This window comes from Taurulus bubalis, assembly GCF_910589615.1.
Source record: "Taurulus bubalis genome assembly, chromosome: 1".
In the NCBI taxonomy this organism is placed as follows: domain Eukaryota; kingdom Metazoa; phylum Chordata; class Actinopteri; order Perciformes; family Cottidae; genus Taurulus; species Taurulus bubalis.
The window spans coordinates 4065586-4087432 of NC_136589.1; the positions used below are offsets into that span (position 1 = coordinate 4065586).

At 41.9% G+C, this 21847-nt stretch overlaps 1 protein-coding gene across 1 annotated transcript in view; it reads left to right on the forward strand.

Moving 5' to 3' along the window:
- LOC306744951 (kalirin-like) overlaps nt 1–21847 on the forward strand; it is a gene marked incomplete at its 5' end in the record, with an annotated part of 139158 nt that overhangs the window by 26465 nt on the left and 90846 nt on the right. The window contains 9 exon segments of the mRNA XM_079227660.1: nt 6645–6719; nt 10664–10778; nt 12569–12761; nt 13710–13883; nt 14014–14097; nt 14258–14389; nt 15949–16071; nt 17755–17877; nt 18640–18831. Of these exon segments, the coding sequence (XP_079083786.1) occupies nt 6645–6719; nt 10664–10778; nt 12569–12761; nt 13710–13883; nt 14014–14097; nt 14258–14389; nt 15949–16071; nt 17755–17877; nt 18640–18831 (1211 nt within the window).

A 21847-nucleotide genomic window follows, 5' to 3' on the forward strand; every position in this document is an offset into this window, starting at 1 on the left:
TGGCTAGCAGATGTCCCAGTGGGATGACACACACACACACACACACACACACACACACAGGAGGTGGACTGCCTTGTTCAGCGTGGCAGCAAAGATGAAGATTCAGGTTTTTCCCTCCATTTTTGTTTTCTTTTTTCTTTTCCTATAGGCTCAGTCTCCCCGCTCTGCGTATGTGTGTCAAGTAAATTCAATGGCCCCGAGTTATTCGGTCTTGTGTGTTTAACAGCCATATGCTGCTGTAATCACTGCAGTGTTGCTACTGTACAAACACGCGTGTGTGTGTGTGTGTGTGTGTGTGTGTGTGTGTGTGTGTGCGGTGAACATCTCTGATGGATGAAACACATGCTGGATGGATCAAAGGTGTGTGTGAGAGAGACAGAAAGAAGAGCCAAGGAAGGAACAAAAACATGCATGACAGTTATTAAATACCTGAGACCCAAACTGGATTGAATGTTTGACCCCAGTGCTCTCTGTTGTGTGTGTGTGTGTGTGTGTGTGTGTGTGTGTGTGGGAGAGAGAGAGAGAGGTTCTTGCTCTATATCCTTTCTTGATGTTACGTTCTCTGCTTTCTTGCAATCACGAAATGAAGAAGTCAAACACATCATGTCACCTCCATCAGCATGCTGATTGTATTTTATCGCTGCGGAGCAGACGTTGCATCTCCACAGGATTAGGAATGAAACGTCATCGCTGTGTGCCAAAGACAGAACATAAATAAAGGTATACGGGTACAGAGAGTGACAACTCTTAAATGAGTCCATCAGGGCCGTCTGCATATAGTTTCCAGGGTTTTTAAATTTTAAACTTCAGCTAACGTCGGTGCTATATTTGTATTATTTCCACCGCTTTACCTCCGTCAGACCTTTTCAAACAGGGGATTGAAGCCTTTGACGAGCTGTGACTTAGCTTCATGATGTCAAAACATACACACTTCAACCAAGATGGGGACACATCAGGAACACCAGAGCTACAGATCCATATAAAAACCTAAAAAAAACAATGGGCCTGTTCTTTTGAAGTCATATTTCTTTGATCAATATGAAAAACCGTAAATTAGCAGCTCCCTCGGCTTCTGTGTTGACTGAAAATGTCGTTACTGGGACAGACTTGTCTCTCTACTGCTCCATTATCAGATGCCCACATGCTGTGTGTCCTCAGTTCTTACTCTTCTTTATTACATATTCAGAGTTTAGAGTCTTTTGAGCTTTTGATCGGACCATATTTGTGTGTCTCAGCCTTTTTTTTTCTTCTCCAAAAACAAAACCGCTTAACCGCAGACCTCCTGTGACAGGATTGTGTTTAGTCCAGGTGCTTAAAGGTCACTGTTGTTCATAAAATGAAACATCAGCCCCTGTTGTTTATTTATTGTGTCCACTCATAATGCTTTTTACGAAGATAAACTACATTCCAAACCCAGAGAAAAATAGATGTTTAACGTTAACCAACTTGGTTTCACAATAAAAGGCCACTGTATTCTTCAGCCATGTGTTATAAAGTATATTTAGGAAGTGATGAGTTAATATCAGCAGCAGCTGTGGGCATCAGCGTCATTTTATAGCATCTAATGAACAAACCAGAACATGATGGAGCTCCCGCTGTTGCAATGCTTTATGGGTAACGCAGTGACTGCTGGCAGAGGGCGATAAGTAAGACAGCATTGTGCACAGCTGGCGCCGAAAGTTTAGTCTTTATTGTACAATTTACAAATCACAAACAACTGAAAAATCGCCTTTACAGAACGCTCCTTAAGTCATAAGCACAATTCGACCGTGACGGCTGTGTCTTCGCGCCGCGGAGAGGCGGCGCCTGCCGACACGAGCCGCTAGTTTGCAGGAAATGAGGACTCGGAGCGGCCACTTCCTTTCTGATCCTCGGAGCCGTCTGAGCCGCCAGGATCCAGTTTGTTTTCCGAAGGTGGAGCTGGATTGACGGCTGCAAAAGTCATTTAATTAACTTTGTGAGTCAAATTTCCACATTTTGTCAGAATCGTGATCGACTCTCCGCTAAGCCACGCCCCCTTCTGCTACTGTAGAGCCCACACTGCCACTAACCACACTCGATGAATGAATATCGTCCAATATTCTTTTTTTTTGTTCAGTCTTTATTCGCTGTTACAATCATTAAAAAGTATACCTTCAGTAGCTAGCGTAGCATAGAAGTGCTAACGCTAGTAAATGATGGACTAAAGTACTATGTTGTCGTTAGCTCCACAGTATAACGTAACGTTTTAGAAACTTATATTTCCTTTCAACCTCTCCAAGTATCGCTATTACACAACGTTACACCGTGGCTAGCTCCGGGTAGTTGTTGGTCAATGCTACGCTACGATTGGCCAGTCTGCATTCGAGGGGCGGGACTTATTGAAGGGTTCAATAAAAATGTATTCAGATGTTCTCTGTAAGTCTTTCTCTCTCTCTGCAATTTCCTTTTTTGTATCGATCATTGGCACGTTGTCTCAAGGCCACTGAGGAGAGTGTGTGTTTTGCCAGTGTGTATACGTGTGTTTGTGTGTGTGTGTGTGTGTGTGTGTGTGTGTGTGTGTGTGTGTGTGTGTGTGTGTGTGTGTGTGTGTGTGCATAATCCTCTTTATCTCCTTTTTCCTGGTTAGCAACAATGGTTACAGAGAGAGAAGAAAGCAATGCAGAATCAAAAATGAAATACTTTAATCTCAAATTGTATCATACTTTTTCATAACAAAATTATTTTAATTATTTTTTCTTAATAAACAGAGAATAATGTGATAGTAAGTCTGCCTTTAACGCTTCTCAGTGCACACGTTCTTATATACAGCCTCCAAGGTTGTGTGTGTTGTCCAGAGACGAGACTGACAGCTTCCTGTGTGTGTGTGTGTGTGTGTGTGTGTGTGTGTGTGTGTGTGTGTGTGTGTGTGTGTGTGTGTGTGTGTGTAAAAGACAAAAGCTGTTTCCTCTCAACATTAATGGACAGACTCACCGGGCCGTCCACACTCTCACTCACTTCCTCTGCTGTTGGAGAAGAAGCTGCTGATGTTGGCAGCTCTCTCTCTCTCTCTCTCTCTCTCTCTCTCTCTCTCTCTGTCTCTCTCTCTCTCTCTCTCTCTCTCTCTTTCTCAATCTCTCTCTCTCTGTTCATTTTTCACCAATTGTTTTTCTATGCAAATCATATAGCTTTTAACATAAAGGCACGTGTTCTTCTCGCTTCAACAAGCCAGCAGAAACAGCGTTGTGTGTATTTTTTTATCCATTCATTAACATTCTCAGGCAGACGGCATCGACCGGCTGCTAAAGAGCTGACTGCGTCGCTGGTTCATCTCCACTGTGCTGGAAGGAAGCGTGTGCAGGTTGAGGATATACGTTGAGCTAGAATCCGTCCGACCCGTTGGGTCCATTTCAGGTCAATTATCAGTTCAGCCAAGAAAGCTAATTAGCTGCAGGACATTAAGCAGCATGTGAACATACCTACACACGCGTGTGGCTGCTGCACCGTCAGCAGCCACACGCGTGTCAACACAACAGTACAATTACAACACATGGACGTCTGCTTTGGCGACGAAATACAACCCAAGCTAAAAGGTTGTATATGTGAATAAATCATAATAATTGATACAAGTATCAACATTCTGTCAAAAAAGAATACAAAAAATATGTTTTTTTCATAAAATTTGATTAAAATTAGAAAAAAAGACCACACAAAAGATATTAATCCAAAATATTTCTAGATATAAAAACAATATCTTGAAATGGCGTAAGTTATTTGAATTAAGTACTTCTTAAAAAGTTATTCTTTTTGCTCCATCCTTTAATCTGTACAACCTAAAAAAAAATATGATGCAAGTAAATAAACCATGATGAATGATAAAAGTATTGACATTCTGTCATTAAATACAAACAAACTGATGCTTTTTTTTTCATAAAATTTGATTTAAAAGATCACACAAAAGGTATTAATCCAAAATATTTCTAGATATAAAAACATGAACACAATACGTCTTTAAACGGAGTAAGTTATTTAAATTATGTACGTTTATTTGTTTTGCTCCATCCTTTAATCTGTATAACCGAAAATAAAAGATGATGTAAGTAAATAAACCATGATAAATGATAAAAGTATTGAAATTGTGTCATAAAAATAAATAAATAAAGTGTTTTTATGAAGTTTCAAAGCTATTTTTCCCAAAAAATTATAATGTAGAAATATGAAACATACATATATTATTATACAACATTAGTTTTCAACATTGCAAAGGTGACATCACGTTCTGCGATGATGTCATCGCAAGCGAACGACATGAAAGACGAAAAGTTGTTCTCGCTGTTGTGCTTTCTTTATTTTATAATTATTAAAACAGAACCATGCAAACAAGGCTCTCCTGCAGGAGGTCTCTTTCGCTTTACGCTGAATCCTTCGGGATAATCCTTTAAACACCTGAATACGATCAGCTTTAAATCAATACTTCTTCTGTAAAGCATTGGCACGCCGTTACATGAGCCGACATAAAAAAGTGATCAATTAGATCATTAACCTTGAATGACGGTGATGATCGTGACTCATCTAAGCTGTGGGCGGCTCTGATTGGTCACGAGTGTTGAGAACGACCTCTGGAGCGATCTGAAGGTCACCCGTCCGTCAAACGTTCTCTGCTTTCCAATCAAATCGCCCGCAATCCATTTAAAAATGTGTCAATACAAATTTCTTTTGGCCTTTTTTTGAAAAATATTTCATGAATATAAAGCAGGTTTGTGTTGATGTTAGCGCTTCAGAACACAGATTTGACTTTTATCTCTCTTTTGGCGTCCTGAGATAGATTTTTGCCGACTTGGCGTTCTCACTGTGGAGTTTTCTTGAAACGTGTGTGTGTGTGTGTTTTGCAGCCAGGGCAGTGTATCACATGCACATACATGACATGGACATTTGGGCCTGTATTTCTACGGAGTGAGAGAGAGAGAGCATGCATGAGAATGAGGGAGAGAGAGATGTCATAACATGACAGACGGATGACCAGATGAACTGAGAGAAAGAGACGATGGGAGAATGAAGATGAGTGTCTCTTTGTGGCAGTTTTGTGTCTCTTTGTGGTTGTGTTTATTGTCAAATTGTAATTGTTTTGATTGTAATATAGTCTCTTTGTAGTGGTTTTGCGTCTCTTTAAAGTAAAGGAATCTTTTTCATGTTATATTTCGTTTTTGTAGTTGTTTCACCCCTTTTAATATTCACTTTGTCTCTTTATAGTTGCGTTGTAGTTATTTTGAGTCTCTTTGTAGTTGTTTTGAGTCTCTTTGTAGTCATTTTGAGTCTCTTTGTAGTTGTTTTGAGTCTCTTTGTAGTCATTTTGAGTCGCTTTGTAGTTGCTTTGAGACTCTTTCTAGTCATTTTGAGTCTCTTTGTAGTTGCTTTGAGTCTCTTTCTAGTCATTTTGAGTCTCTTTGTAGTTGTTTTGAGTCTCTTTGTAGTCATTTTGAGTCTCTTTGTAGTTGTTTTGAGTCTCTTTGTAGTTGTTTTGATTCTCTTTCTAGTAATTTTGAGTCTCTTTGTCGTTGCTTTATGTCTCTTTGTAGTCATTTTAAGTCTCTTCATAGTCATTTTGAGTCTCTTTGTAGTTGTTTTGAGACTCTTTCTAGTCATTTTGAGTCTCTTTGTCGTTGCTTTATGTCTCTTTGTAGTCATTGTAAGTCTCTTTGTAGTCATTTTGAGTCTCTTTGTAGTTGTTTTGAGTCTCTTTGTAGTCATTTTGAGTCTCTTTGTAGTTGTTTTGAATCTCTTTGCAGTTGTTTTGAGTCTCTTTGTAGTTGTTTTGAGTCTCTTTGTAGTCATTTTGAGTCTCTTTGTAGTTGTTTTGAATCTCTTTGCAGTTGCTTTGAGTCTCTTTCTAGTCATTTTGAGTCTCTTTGTAGTTGCTTCGAGTCTCTTTCTAGTCATTTTGAGTCTCTTTGTAGTTGTTTTGAGTCTCTTTGTAGTCATTTTGAGTCTCTTTGTAGTTGCTTTGAGTCTATTTCTAATCATTTTGAGTCTCTTTGTAGTTGTTTTGAGTCTCTCTGTAGTCATTTTGAGTCTCTTTCTAGTCATTTTGAGTCTCTTTGTAGTTGTTTTGAGTCTCTTTGTAGTCATCATGAGTCTCTTTGTAGTTGCTTTATGTCTCTTTGTAGTCATTTTAAGTTTCTTCGTAGTCATTTTGAGTCTCTTTGTAGTTGTTTTGAGTCTCTTTGTAGTCATTTTGAGTCTCTTTGTAGTTGTTTTGAGTCTCTTTGTAGTTGTTTTGAGTCTCTTTGTAGTCATTTTAAGTCTCTTTGTAGTTGTTTTGAGTCTCTTTGTAGTTGTTTTGAGTCTCTTTGTAGTCATTTTGAGTCTCTTTGTAGTTGTTTTGAGTCTCTTTGTAGTTGCTTTGAGTCTCTTTCTAGTCATTTTGAGTCTCTTTGTAGTTGCTTTATGTATCTTTGTAGTCATTTTGAGTAGGGGTTACAACAGGTCACATTTTGACAAGCGGTCCCCTGACACTTTGGGCCCCTGGGTTTGTACAGTATGTTAAAGAAAAGTACACACACACAGACACAAACACACATACACACAAAAACTCTGAGGTGGGTGTGTTCTCTCTCACAGGAATGTTGATCTGATAATGGGATTAATACTAAAAGCTCCACTGTTTCTCTCTCTCTGTCTCTATCCAGGGTCACTGAGGACAGAAGGCATCAAGGCGTCTGATGTCCTTCCTGTGTTGAAGGAGAAAGTAGCCTTCGTGTCAGGTGAGTGTCAGTCGGCGTGTTTAAATCACCAAACCCTTCGAGACAGGAACCCGTGGTAACACACTGGATGCCAGAGTTGTTCGAGATCACATCCAAGACACTGAGATCATAGAAACCTGTATCAGAATACAGCAGCCAGTGGGTCAGAACTCCAGAGGATTCACAAAGGATCTCATCTTACCAAAAGTCGTCCCAAAAGGGGAAACTCTACATCTTTTTATGTTGATGTCAAACAATAAAAGTTGTTGTTTGAAGCAATGTGTTCCTCAGTCGAGAAAAAGGGGTTTATTTCTCTTCGGGGTACTTTCCATAACGTAAACTTATAATAATAACCATCTGAGCTGTCAGTGGCAGAAACAACACAAAAATTGACGGTGCGAAGTTGCCCTGAACGATTACGTCTCGGCCCCGTTTAGCGGCTGCTGTTTGCAGCGTCCTCTTTCAATACCGGACCCATTAAAACAGTTGTTAGTTTAATACCCCATTAGTCGCTTAGCCGAGAAGACGATGGAAAAAAAATGGGTCTAGGTTGACAAAAAAATACCAAAGTCACCCTTTAAAGTTTGGACCGACACATCTCTATCTTCAGGAGTTTCTCTTCACCTCAGCCTTGGGGTGCTACCTGCAGGAGCCCCAGGTGTGTATACAAACTCCTCAAGGGGTCACGGCCTCATCCAAGACTGCATCATACAGACTGGTCACAATCGATACAGCATAGTATCGCGATATTTTGCGTGGCAATACTGTATCGGTACAGACTGAAAACGTTATCTTATTGGATCAAATATGTTGACAAAGTTTTCCTTTGGGGACAATTTGGTGTTGAAAAAAGGTAATAAATCGCAATATATCACAATACTCAATATATCGCAATATCGTGATAATATCGCAGTATCGTGACTTAAGTATCGTGGTAACATCGTATCGTGGCACCTCTGGTGATTCCCACCCCTAGTCATATAGTCACAACAACTTAGAGCTGAGCACACCCAACATTGTGGACTTATCCACAGTCATATCCCCCCCACTCCCTCTCACTGATCCCACCCATCATACTCAATAGCACCGTGTCAGCCTTTAAACCGCCAGGACTGCAGAAGAGATCACTGACGCCTGGACCGAGACCGGCACACCTCCCGAGACAGGAAACGGGCAGGGAAAATCATCACAGGCCCTTCACACCCTGAACATGACTTATGTGAACCCCCCTCCGCCTCCGGCAGGCGCTGCAGATGACCGTGTGCCAAAACAAGCAGAGAAAGCAGACACACCAACGGTTTCACTCCACGGGCCATCGCACACACACTCGGCCGTGTGATGTGTTTTGATTCTGAACAAACACGACGAAAATATGGTACCCACCGAAATATTAAAGATGCACTTATCAAAGATTCACGCCGTGAATTGAGTAGCACCCAAGCAAAGATTGCTAAACACAACAAGAACAACAACAAAAACATGCAAAAGAATATGTGGTTCAGTGTTTTTGTGCTTTTATTTTGAAACTTGCCTGTGTAGAGTAGATCTGAAACAGACGCACAAAAAAAATACTGAACCTACCACATTTTTTTCATAAACAGCTTCAATGCGACATTCAATATACTTAATCACATTTTGTTATGCATTATTACATATTGCAATGGTTATTTAAATTGCAGGAGTTGCAGTGTTCTTCATGAAAGGGTAATAATGCATGCATTATGTAAAAACAAAGCAAAATGTCTCTATCTTGATGTAGCTATGGCCAATAAAAGATAATCTACTATTCTACATTATAATCTATGAGAAATGTCAAAATGAATCAGTCAGTCTGAGTTATGCTTGAATGCGTAGGATTTTTTGTCAATGTAGACGTCCTTTTTGTTTAATGTTACATAGTCTTATGTTTTTACATAATGCTAACTATGCTAACTACTAATGCTACTATAACTCTATCAATTTGAATGAACCCCTGCAATATGTAATACTTTATTTAATATTGAGGGGTATTGAGATTTAGTACGTGTTGCGTTAAAGTTGTCTAGTTATTAAACAATGCAGTCTTTTTACACAACAAGGTTCTACGAATGTTGGTTTTATATATATGTATATATATATGTATGTATATATATGTGTGTGTATATATATATATATATATATATATATATATATATATATATATATATATATATATATATATATATATATACCTTGGTATATTGCACTGCAGTCTCATCCAACCGTATTGAAAAGCAATATTTTGCTCCTCCATAAACAAAGTGTGAGCATTGTGGTGGAAGACTGAAGCACTGTTTCAACATTCTATCAGTTGTAGTGCTGCTTCCTTCAGTCCTTTTGGTGGTTATGTGTCCCAGTGAAAAAGTATCTCTGAATTAGAAAAGAGAGAGAACGGGAGAGAGACCTTGAGAGGCAGAGAGAGAAAGAGAGAGACAGAGAGCGATGTAGAAGACAAGAGCGCCAACAACGATCTGTCATCAAGATTCCTCCCGAGATTACGGCCGTGCGCTGCCTCCCAAATCACACACTCACACACACAAACCCGTTTTCCACGACTGAGTAGCCGTTTCATAAACAGTGCGGTTTGTGTTTCTTACATTAATCTAACCAAAACATCTCCCCTCACATAATTTATCACAGACAGGGGAGAGCGAGAGTTTGTATTTCGGATGACTTTCGGATCCTTTTGGGAAAGTGCGTTTCCCGGCCGATGGGAGTTATGTTACAGGCGCAGAGATATTTAGGATATCAGTGTACAGTAAGAGCAGATTAGCACTGAGCTGCTACTCCTTTGTGATGATGGAGGAGGAGATGCAGCGTAAAGGCTCTGGACTTAATCTCAACGGGTTACTTCATTTGTCATTCTGATGTACATCTCATAAACATAGAGATAGTGGACATTTTCGTCGAGGCTGAACATTACCAATCAAAATGATATTCTTTATTCTGGAGAATTCAACTAGTAGTACAACTATAAACTACTGCTATGAATAATACTGCCAAAGTACAAGCACTGCTACTGCTTCTGCTAAAGCTACATGACACATAGTGCTGCTACTACCACAATCCCTACTACTGTTTAGTACTACAACAGTTATTACTACTACTACTAATATTACTGCTACTATCACTACTTACAGTTTACTAATGCAGCTACTAGTACCACAACTTCTGGAGCTTCTTGCTACTTCTCCATCTACTGCGACTACTAATAGTAGTCACTAATGCCGCTATTACTGCTACTACTGTTGATGTACTACTACTACTACTGTCACTACTACTGCTACTACTACTACTACTACTACTGCCACTACTACTACTACAACTGTTGATATACTACTACTACTGCCACTATTACTGCTACTACTGTTGATGTACTACTACTATATTTTGTCATTTTGTGTCTCTTTATGGTCATTCTATGTCTTTTTAAGCTAATTTTATGTTTCTTGTGATCATTTTGAGTCTCTTTAAGCTTATTGTATGTTTATTTGTGGTCATTTTGTGTCTCTTTATGGTCATTCTATGTCTCTTTGTGGTCCTTTTATGTTTCTTGTGATCATTTTGAGTCTATCTGTGGTCATTTGATGTCTCTTTGTGATCATTTTGTGTCTCTTTGTGGTAATTTTGTGTCTCTTTGTGGTCGTTTTATGGCTGACACTTTGAGCCCCCGGGCCTGTGCTTGCTCGGCCTGTTCAGTAATCCATCCATGTCTACTACTGCTGTTAAAACTGCTCCTACAACTAACTATTCTGCAGCTTCTGTGACTATTACAGATGCTACTACTATCCTACCACTACTTGCACAACTGGTACTAGTGCAACTCTCCTCCTACTCGATGGCAGAATAAATTATTTGATGCTTTATATGAAATGAACATAGGAATGCCTTTTAAACACTACATGAAAACATTGAACATCTTGTCTTTTGATTATGTGCTTGTGAAGGTGGGCGAGATAAAAGAGGCGGACCGATCCTGACATTTACTGCCCGGAGTAACCACGACCGAATAAAACAGGAGGACCTGAGGAGGCTGGTGACCTACCTTTCTACTGTCCCCAGGTACACACATTTCCATCACACACACACACACACACACACACACACACACACACACACACACACACACACACACACACACACACACACACATTATTCTAATGTTAGATTTGATCATATTTACAGTTATCTGTTTTCAGTATTAGCTTTGTTAACCTTTTTTTAATCAACCTCGTTATTCAGGAGGATGCCAATTAGTTAAACTAGGCTCCTCAGAAGGAAGGGTGCATGTGTAGGGTGGGGTGCATATGCAGGGTGGAGTGCATGTGGAGGGCCTCGGTGCTGTGCACGCTCTGCAAATCAAACGGCCCTTTCTTTCCGACATCACAGCAGCAGACCGGGAGCAGCGTTTGATTTGCATCGCCATGAGAGCTGCAGTGTTTGAAGCGGACAGCGGCGAGTCTGTCACACTTCACTCGGGAGTGCATTTAATCCTGCTGCCCCCCCATCACAGGCTGAGGAGCGAGCTGGTCTACAGAAAACTGATCCGTCACAGACCAGTTCCTGGGACTCTCCCAATTTATTTTTTGGCGCGTTAGCTGAATAAATGATCAGATGTCAGAGTGTCCTTGAAGGCAGCGGCGGGGAGAGATGTGAATGTTAAAACACATCCACCTGGCTGAAACTAAACTAAACCCAAAATGTGTAATATCGTTTGATCCCCATCAGCCTCGCTCTGATTACTCCTGCTAATCGAGCTGCTGTTTCCATGGCGACGAGTAGGAAGTTTGTGCTTCCCCGAGGCGGACTATAATGGATGTGCTTTTTGTTGAATTTGTATTAATACATGTTGTGTGTGTGGAGCTGAGGTCATTCCTGTATATTTTTTTAACCTCCAATCAGCAGCAGATGAATTGAAGGCCCATTAGACTCCAGTAGACACATCTGGCTCTCTGTACTGGTTTCAGAGCAGCTTCTGGTTCCCAGTTTACAACTGTTGTCCTACCACGCTGTTTCAATTGAACTAAAATGCATCACCAATTGACTCCCATTTCTACCCACCCCCCCTCTCTTCCCCCCCATCTCTTTGTCTAATTTGTTTACATATTTACAGAGACGAATATATGTTGCATACAATTTATACAACCCACATGCACAAATGAATTAACGTGCAGCAAGCGCGGCCAAATCGCCATCTGGAAGGCATTCTGTTGTCTCCACATCACATTTATTTACATAGCCCATGCGAACGTCGGCCCAGAACAGATCTGAAAATATGTATTTGAATGCCTTCCCCTCGCTTTCAGTGGACTGATCCGTACCACATGTGAACGAAACTATTGCTAAATTAATTTGACGAGGGGTTCTAAATGATGTGCAGCCTTAGTTTTTGTTGGGAGCAGATAAAAAATGTCGACGCGCCACTCTTGAAAGACTACAGCAAGTATCCAGTCAGCTTCGTATTACATTAGGACTGGAAACAGTAGAGACTGCAGGAAGTCGGTGTTCCCGGTCAAGAAATAGTTTATAATTTGCTTACCGAAATGCACAGTCTGAGAAATAAATAATTGTATTTCACTAAGTACATATTAGTGACTGACTGCAAGCTCGTGGCCTCGACTGCTTCCCTGCAGAGCGGTGCAGACGACTGCTCAGACTGCTTCCCTGAAGGTTTCTCCAAGTAATTAGTCTGATGTAAAAGCCCAAGACAAATGTCAAGGATTACGCAAGCATCGTGCATTGATTTTTCTGTTTAGGAGCTTTTTTTCCCTCTACCATTTCTTACATGAACTTCTCTTGTCTTGCCTCCTGTCTCCTCGCCTTCGGCCTGTCGATTCTACCTCTCCCGTCAGCGAGGATGTGTGCAAACGTGGTTTCACCGTCATCATCGACATGCGCGGCTCCAAGTGGGAGCTGATCAAGCCTCTGCTGAAGACACTGCAGGAGTTCTTCCCGGCCGAGATCTGCGTGGCGCTCATTATCAAGCCGGACAACTTCTGGCAGAAACAGAAGACGAACTTCGGCAGTGCGAAGTTCTCCTTCGAGGTCAGCAGACTTCTTTTGAGTGTTTTCATCCGTCGCAGTCTCACTTCTCATGTACTAAAATAATTTAATAATTTAATCCTTGACTATTAAAAGAAAGAAGTACACATGCTCTTCTGTTTTCATACACGTTTGGCTATTGTGTTCACTCTAAAGGTGTATCTGTTTGGATTATGTTAGCTAACAATTCACTATACAGGTGAATCTGTTTGGATTACGTTAGCTAACAATTCACTCTACAGGTGAATCTGTTTGGTATACGTTAGCTAACGATTCACTCTACATGTGAATCTGTTTGGTATATGTTAGCTAACGATTCACTCTACATGTGAATCTGTTTGGTTTACGTTAGCTAGCAATTCCCTCTACTTGTGAATCTGTTTGGTTTACATTAGCTAACAATTCACTCTACATGTGAATCTGTTTGGTTTACGTTAGCTAACATTTCACTCTACAGGTGAATCTGTTCGGTTTACGTTAGCTAACGATTCACTCTACAGGTGAATCTGTTTGGATTACGTTAGCTAACAATTCACTCTACAGGTGAATCTGTTTGGTTTACGTTAGCTAGCGATTCACTCTACAGGTGAATCTGTTTGGATTACGTTTGCTAACAATTCACTCTACAGGTGAATCTGTTTGTTTTACGTTAGCTAACAATTTACTCTACAGGGGAATCTATTTGGTTTACGTCAGCTAACAATTCACTCAATTCATTCATTGTTTTAAATAATTAGAGACTGTTCGCAGCAGTAGCAGTATAACAATATCAGCTCTTTCTGTTCATTTCAGGCCAAATTTAAGTGTTGCCAATGTTGGACTCCCATGCCGTTTCTTTTTTTTGTAAATGTTTGATTACATGGAGCCATGGAACACGAGGCTAAAACCTGTATGATCCGTCACAGTGGAAAGCGTACATTTTGAAATTTCTTTTGAATTTCTGTTCACCAGACCAGCATGGTGTCAGTTGAAGGTCTGTCCAAACTGGTGGACCCCTCCCAGTTGACGGACGACTTTGAAGGCTCTCTGGACTACAACCACGAGGAGTGGATGGAGCTGAGAGTCTCTCTGGAGGAGTTCATCTCCAATGCTGTTCACCTGCTGTCCAGACTGGAAGACCTGCAGGTGGGGGATGGACAGATACATGGGCAGATGAATGAGTGATCAATCAAGGGAAAGATGGATGGATAGAAGTTTTAAAAGCATGAAAGGAACAGTTCGTGGCAATATGAAAAAGTTGTACTGTGTGTTGCAGGAACTTCAGTCCAAGAAGGAGTTTCCGGCAGATGTTGAGGGATCTCGCCGGTTGATAGATGAGCACACGCAGCTGAAGAAAAAGGTCAGCGAGCTACTGTCAGGACAGTCTGCTACGAACTGTAGAAATCTCAAGAAATGAGTTGCATTGGTTGGGCTGGAGCTAGCGGAGCTCTGTGTGAATCATTACATACAACTTTTAATCATGTTTGGGCACTAAAGTCCTTTTCGATACTCACCTGTAGGTTTTGAAGGCACCAGTGGAGGAGTTGGACCGGGAAGGCCAGAGGTTGCTGCAGTGTATCCGATCTAGTGACGGTTTTTCAGGGAGGAACTGCATCTCGGGTTCTGCTGACTTCCAGAGCTTGGTGCCCAAGGTAAAGTCACTCCAGCTGAAGAGATGCCACATCAATTTAATCTTTTGATAAATCACATTTGAACCACAATACAGTTTGGGTGGCAAGGCCCTCCGAACAGGCCCATGGTGAAACAATAAAACGGTGGTTGAAAGCCTCTAAAGAAAGAAATAGAAGGATGTATTTCTGCATTCTGTTATAAAATGTTGTATCTGCAGATGCTTTGAAGCCTATTGTCAGATATACAGAGGTACATTACATTCACAAGAACAAAACTGTGATTTACTCTCACTGGGAAGTATTGCAGTAAGAACCAAACACAAGGTAACCAGAGCCAACAGCCACTTTTACCAATTTTGAGAATGAATCTTAAATGCTCCTACCAACGTTCACATCATTAAAACCAGCGAACACTAAAAGCCCGCCATAACATAATGCACGGTTAAATGCCTCGTCTCATTCTTTGCTCACCTGGTCAGGGACAACGGCTCGTCACCATCCCTCATTACCGCTGAAGGGATGTGCTCGCCGCATGCCAGCTCGTTAGCCAAAGGACTCCACAGGAAACGAAGCGGAAGAGCACAGCGAGTTTCGTTGCACAGGATGTTTGCATAAAGCACACTGTACATTGCAAACGGAAAATGACATTAATATGAACATTTTATATGATTGTATACGGCAATTTAGAGGTATACTTTGCAGTTCAAAGATCTGCAGCACTGTCTGGGATATCAAAGGATATGATGACTTGAACATGGACCCAACTTTTCTATGTTTTTGTTTCTTAGTGACTAATCAGAACATCAAGAATGGAAATTGGTTCAGTATTGAGGGAGAACGCCACTAAACGAGCTGCAATGTAATCACATCAGGCAACTTCTCACCGTCATTGTAGGTCCATTAAAAGAGCTTGTTTCTGCGCTGGCAGGCTCAGATTCTTATTGTAAGTGTCTGACCACATCATGGAAAGAACCCTTCAGGGAAAACAAAGGTTTTTCTTTTCCTTTCATTTGATCCATTGGTCTGTTTTTTAAAAAAAAATTGTGTGTCTCGCTCTATGGAGTCTCGTTCTGAAATCTCGCGTCGCATTCCACATTGTGGAAACATAGCTGAATATTCAGTCGTGACGTTGAAAATCCTTTAAGAAAACACAAAGATTACCTTTCTGTACTCCAACACTCGCGTTTCCATTTTTGTCTTCAAACAAAATGTTAACAGACACTTCCAATATCAATATATGTCAAAAACAAGCAATTGACTGTGATGGATTGCTCAATGTTGCCACGATATGATTGCATTGCAGCGGGTTTAACGTTACTGTGCAGTGTTCTCCTTCAATACTGGACCAATTACAATAATTTGTGTCCCTGTTAGTCACTTAGACACAAAAACAAGGAGTAATGGAGCGGATAAATACTGACGCAACCCTTTACTATACATTCGGATGAGCAAAACATAAATGTAGATGACCATGTTTCTCCCAATCAAACCAGTTGCACTCCGCTCCAAATAGATGGAAGACGTCATAAGAAACGTCATTTAACGGTTCTTATTTCTCACTTTCTTTTTCTTTCTCCCAGGTGGCCAGTCTGCTGGATAAGCTTCACTCAACAAGGCAGCATCTCCATCAGATGTGGCACGTCAGGAAGCTGAAGCTGGACCAGTGCTTCCAGCTCCGTCTGTTCGAACAGGACGCCGAGAAGGTGAGTCATACCGGAGCGTGACGTCAGAGAAAATGTGGTTATTTTTTTCCCACATATGTGTCGCCGTGAATGTCTCCAGAAACTCCTCAGCGGACCGAATGAATTGGCCCGTTTCTCTAAACAGAGGAACACAGTTAGCCGTTAATCCAGTGGAAACCCAGCCGGCCCCGCTTCACTTTATAGCACCAGTAAAGCGATTAGCTGCGGTTATGACTCAATGCTGGGATTCCATTCATCCTCATCATGCCGGCCCGTTGACCGCTACATGCAACGCACTATTTCAGTCTCACTACTATATAGAGAAAAGATCCCACAGCTAACTGCAACCTCTGGAATGCTTTTTTTATTTTTTTTAAAAGCCACTCTCACATCTATAGAAATACTGTAAAATAAATGAAGAAAGAAAAACATCATTGCAGACTGATGACCGAGGTTTCTGACATTTGCACACCCATTAAAAACCAATACATCCCCGGTTATGATGTCAACATGTAGCCCCGCCTCTGTACTGGGCTGCATGTGTTTGGTTGAACTCTAAGTGTTGTGGAAGGGATGGCAGCTTGTACACACACACACACACACACACACACACACACACACACACACAGACGGGCGTCAGCTGACTTGGTGTGCCGTTCCACTCAGAAAATCCTCATGCAGGAGCAGTAAATATTTACTGTAAAGCAAACAGAGAGGGTTTACGCTGTGGGAAAACACACTCAGGAGGAGCCAGCGAAACAGTCAGACCTGACGAGGTGTTTTTTTCCGGCTCCGGCGGAAATCACTGCCCGGATGAGGGGATGGTATCCGTGGTAACCGCGCGGTGCCACGACCGGCCTCCGTCTGTCGGCGGAGATCGATCTGAGGCTTTACACACCGATCGGATGGGAAAAGATGCAGGAAATGAAAGGTTTTTAAAAGTGGCGGCAGAAAACTGAGTTTGGTTTTCCAAAAGTTGCTTCCGTAAGAAAAAAGAACTTCAAAGAACGTACATTCAGACTCCTCGTTAGCTGGGGATAGCTACCGCATGCTAACGGGGGGAAAGCCGCTATTCTCACTCACACATTTACTTCATAATGATGAGTTAGAGAAACCAGCGTATTGCCACTTTAAAGGGATATCCCTTTGTTTGTTTACAGCCTGGGTCGTGTTTATGTCGCGGCTTCTCTCAGTTATGGCAACGCGTTGCCCTCCAACTGGATAGCAGACGCACACAATCAGTCAGAGCAGCTGCTTGAACGATGCCAGACATAATGTTATCAACTTCAGTACGACCGACTTCAAACAAGCGACGTCCCAAAAAAAAGCCAAATATACAGTTTTCAGGAGCCGCCGCCTGTCAGAGCGGCGTCTGGTGATGATAGAGGTCGGATCAATTAAAAGATTCTTTTCCTCTCCGCACGCTGAGGAAACGCCTGCATTTCGTTGCTGCGTTTCATTTCATTATTCAAGTTTGGCAAAGAACTCTGAACTCAAGGTCCGCTTACTATCTTTTCCAGAGCTTTCGTCCGCAGAGAGCGATAAAACTGTCAAAACATCCGTTTGAGAAAACCGTTTCATTTGATAAAACGGTCCCTCACATGGTCACTTATTTGTCCCTTTCAGATCCGATGCAATGCAAGAAATGAATGTCTTCGTGCTTTGTAATGTTTTTAATGCTGCTGCTGCTGTGTGTGTGTGCAGATGTTCGACTGGATCAGCCACAACAAGGAGCTGTTCCTGCAGAGCCACACAGAGATCGGCCGAGGGTACCAGCACGCCGTGGAGCTGCAGACGCAGCACAACCACTTTGCCATGAACTCCATGGTAGCTGCTGTAATGTCATCGACGCCGTAATACTCACATTACACCATGTAGAGCGCTGAGCAGAGCGGAGGAGAGGTTACCTGCAGGATGACACACAGACTGTGTGTCAGCTCACCTGCGTGTGGTGCAGGTCACCGTAACGAGGTCACGACCTTGACTTAGTGCAGCGGCTTCAGACGAGACGAAGGCAGTGAAATCTAGTGAAAACTACACGGCGGTGGAGAGTGGACTTGAAGCAAAATATATATTGTTTTGTCTTCAAAATACAAATCTCCACCCTTGATCCAAAAAAAGAAAGAGTAGAAGAGGCTGCTGCTGCGTTTATTGATAAATGTGCTGCATATTTGAGGTCTGACTTTAATTGTTATTATTCAGTATTATTGGTTTTATTGTCCATCTTATGTCATGTATTCGATGTATTTACTTACATATTTTTTTTAATAATTATTTTATTTATTTATGTAGCTTTATGCAACTTTATGCAACTTTGTGTATCTCTTTTTTTAATTTTTAATTTATATGTTCATTCTATGCTTATTGATAAGGACTTTGCTGCATTTAATGCTTGATAGGTGCAATAATACTAATATTATTATTGTTGTTATTATAAAAGAGAAAACACACAAGCAGTTGCATGAAAACAAAAATACACTTCTACAAATCTTAAATTAGCAGTATTTGACTTTGAATATTACACCCGTTACTCTGATGATCAGAAGCAGGGTCAGACCTCGTTGTTCATGTTCTCTCCTCTCCTCCCAGAATGCCTACGTGAACATCAACAGGATCATGTCGGTGGCGAGCCGGCTGGCGGAGGCCGGCCACTACGCCTCCACGCAGATAAAGCAGATCTCCACTCAGCTGGACCTCGACTGGAAAAGCTTCGCCGCCGCTCTGGACGAGCGCTCCACCATCCTCGCCATGTCGTCCGTCTTCCACCAGAAGTCCGAACAGGTGAGATCCTATGAATCATTATATAATATATATATATATATATTATTATTGTTGTTGAGCAGACAGACTCCTCCCCTGAGGAGGCCGGAGCTAATCTGGGAATCTCTCTGCAGACACATGTCAGCAATGTAAAATGTAAGTGTGACATTTCTAGTGTCTAATTATATTTAATAGATCAAACTGCTGCGCTGCTGATTCTTGGAAGGTTGACATGGCAACAGATGGGCCTTGTTTGATTCCTGCTGGGCGCTCGACATTAACTACAAGTGTAGAGAGAGAGAGAGAGATGAAAGACTCAGACAGAGAGAGAGAGAGATGTAGAGAGAGAGAGATGTAGAGAGAGAGAGAGAAAGAGAGAGAGAGAGATGAAAGACTCAGACAGAGAGAGAGAGAGATGTAGAGAGAGAGATGGATAGAGAGAGAGAGAGAGAAAGAGAGAGAGAGATGAAAGACTCAGACAGAGAGAGAGAAAGAGAGAGAGAGAGATGAAAGACTCAGACAGAGAGAGAGATGTAGAGAGAGAGAAAGAGAGAGAGAGAGAAAGAGAGAGAGAGATGAAAGACTCAGACAGAGAGAGAGAAAGAGAGATGTAGAGAGAGAGAGATGTAGAGAGAGAGAAAGAGAGAGAGATGAAAGACTCAGACAGAGAGAGAGATGTAGAGAGAGAGAAAGAGAGAGAGAGAGAAAGAGAGAGAGAGATGTAGAGAGAGAGAGAGAAAGAGAGAGAGAGATGAAAGACTCAGACAGAGAGAGAGAAAGAGAGATGTAGAGAGAGAGAAAGAGAGAGAGATGAAAGACTCAGACAGAGAGAGAGAAAGAGAGAGAGATGAAAGACTCAGACAGAGAGAGAGAAAGAGAGAGAGATGAAAGACTCAGACAGAGAGAGAGAAAGAGAGAGAGATGAAAGACTCAGACAGAGAGAGAGAAAGAGAGAGAGATGAAAGACTCAGACAGAGAGAGAGAAAGAGAGAGAGATGAAAGACTCAGACAGAGAGAGAGAAAGAGAGGGAGATGAAAGACTCAGACAGAGAGAGAGAAAGAGAGAGAAATAGAGATGAAAGACTCAGACAGAGAGAGAGAGAGAGAGTGAGAGAGAGATGTAGAGAGTGAGAGAGAGAGAGAGATGAAAGACTCAGAGAGAGAGAGAGAGAGAGAGAGAAAGAGAGAGAGAGTGAGAGAGAGAGATGTAGAGAGAGAGAGGGAGAGAGAGATCTAGAGAGAGAGAGGGAGAGAGAGAGAGAGGGAGAGAGAGGGAGAGAGAGAGAGGGAGAGAGACTGGATTGGCTGAGACTGAGCCTCATGAGGAACAGAGAAAGTGTGTCGGGATGAAAGAAGCAACACGAGGTGGAGAAAGACGAGCAGAAGAAAACTGGCAAAACTAAAGAGGGAGTTAGAGAGTGGGAAGAAGTGAGGGATTCAGAGAGAGAGAGAGAGAGAGAGATGTAAAGGCTGAACTGTTTGTAAATGACCTCAAAACTCACGGGAACATAGACGGAGACACGTGTAGCGTAGAGTCCACTTGGACTCAAGGAGGAACTGATTCGAATTTCATGGCCAAAGGTCAAAGGTCAAAAGAGTTGACTCATGATAAAATGACGACACGCAGGAGAGGCGTGGATTTAAACTGCAGCTCGGCTGGTGGAGGAAAACACCCGGCAGGGGATTCTGTTTTTAATCCTTTGATCCAAAATTAAAAATATTTAGGTTCTCTAAATTCTAAGTTTAATGCAAAGCTTCCGAGCTTCATCCATAACGTTGACATCCAAATTATTATTTAGTCCACCCTCTCTCTCTCTCTCTCTCACACACACACACACACACACACACACACACACACACACACACACACACACACACACACACACATACACACACACATGCACACACACACAAATACACACACACACACACACAAATACACACACGCACACACACATGCACACACACACACAAATACACACACACACACACAAATACACACACACACACGCACACATACATACACACGCACACACACGCACACACGCACACGCACACATGCACACGCGCGCACACATACACACACACGCACGCACACACACATGCACACACGCACATACACAAACGCACACACACATACACATACACACGCACACACACATGCACACACGCACACACACATACACACGCACACACACGCACACATGCACACACGCACACATACACACACACGCACGCACACACACATGCACACACACATACACACGCACACACACGCACACACACACACGCACACACGCACACACATACACACACACGCACGCACACACACATGCACACACACACATACACACACATACACACGCATGCACACACACACACGCACACACACCCATACGCACGCACATGCACACACACACACACATGCACACACGCACAAACACACACAGGCTTCAGTTGTCATCTTTAATGGTCTGAGTCCGAAAGTAAAAATTCATCAAATAAAAAAATGATGTAATCATTTCCAAAATTCACTCCATGTTTTTAATCTTCATTATTTTAGTATGAATACATATAGAAACATAAAAAAAAGCAACAACAAAAATATCCAATGTGCCACATTTTCTGGGATGAGGGATCCTGAAAAAAGGCGACTGACACACACACACACACACACACACACACACACACACACACACACACACACACACACACACAACGCACTCAAAGGGAGACAATGTCCCTGTCACCGTTTCCCATACAATGCAATAATAATCATTCATCCCATGAGGATGATGATAATGTAAATGGTAAATGTCATTTATTGAGACATCTCCCTCTGGATCAGAGCGTGGGGCGGAGGAGTGAATGGGCCTTCACCTTCAAAATGCCACTCAAAGAGACTCAACATGACCACGAGAGACACACAGCGACGAGACCGAGACTCAAGATGACCACAAAGAGAAAGACACAACAACCACTGACGAAAAAAATAACCACAAAAAGACCAAAAGCATAACTCAGGGACAATAAACGC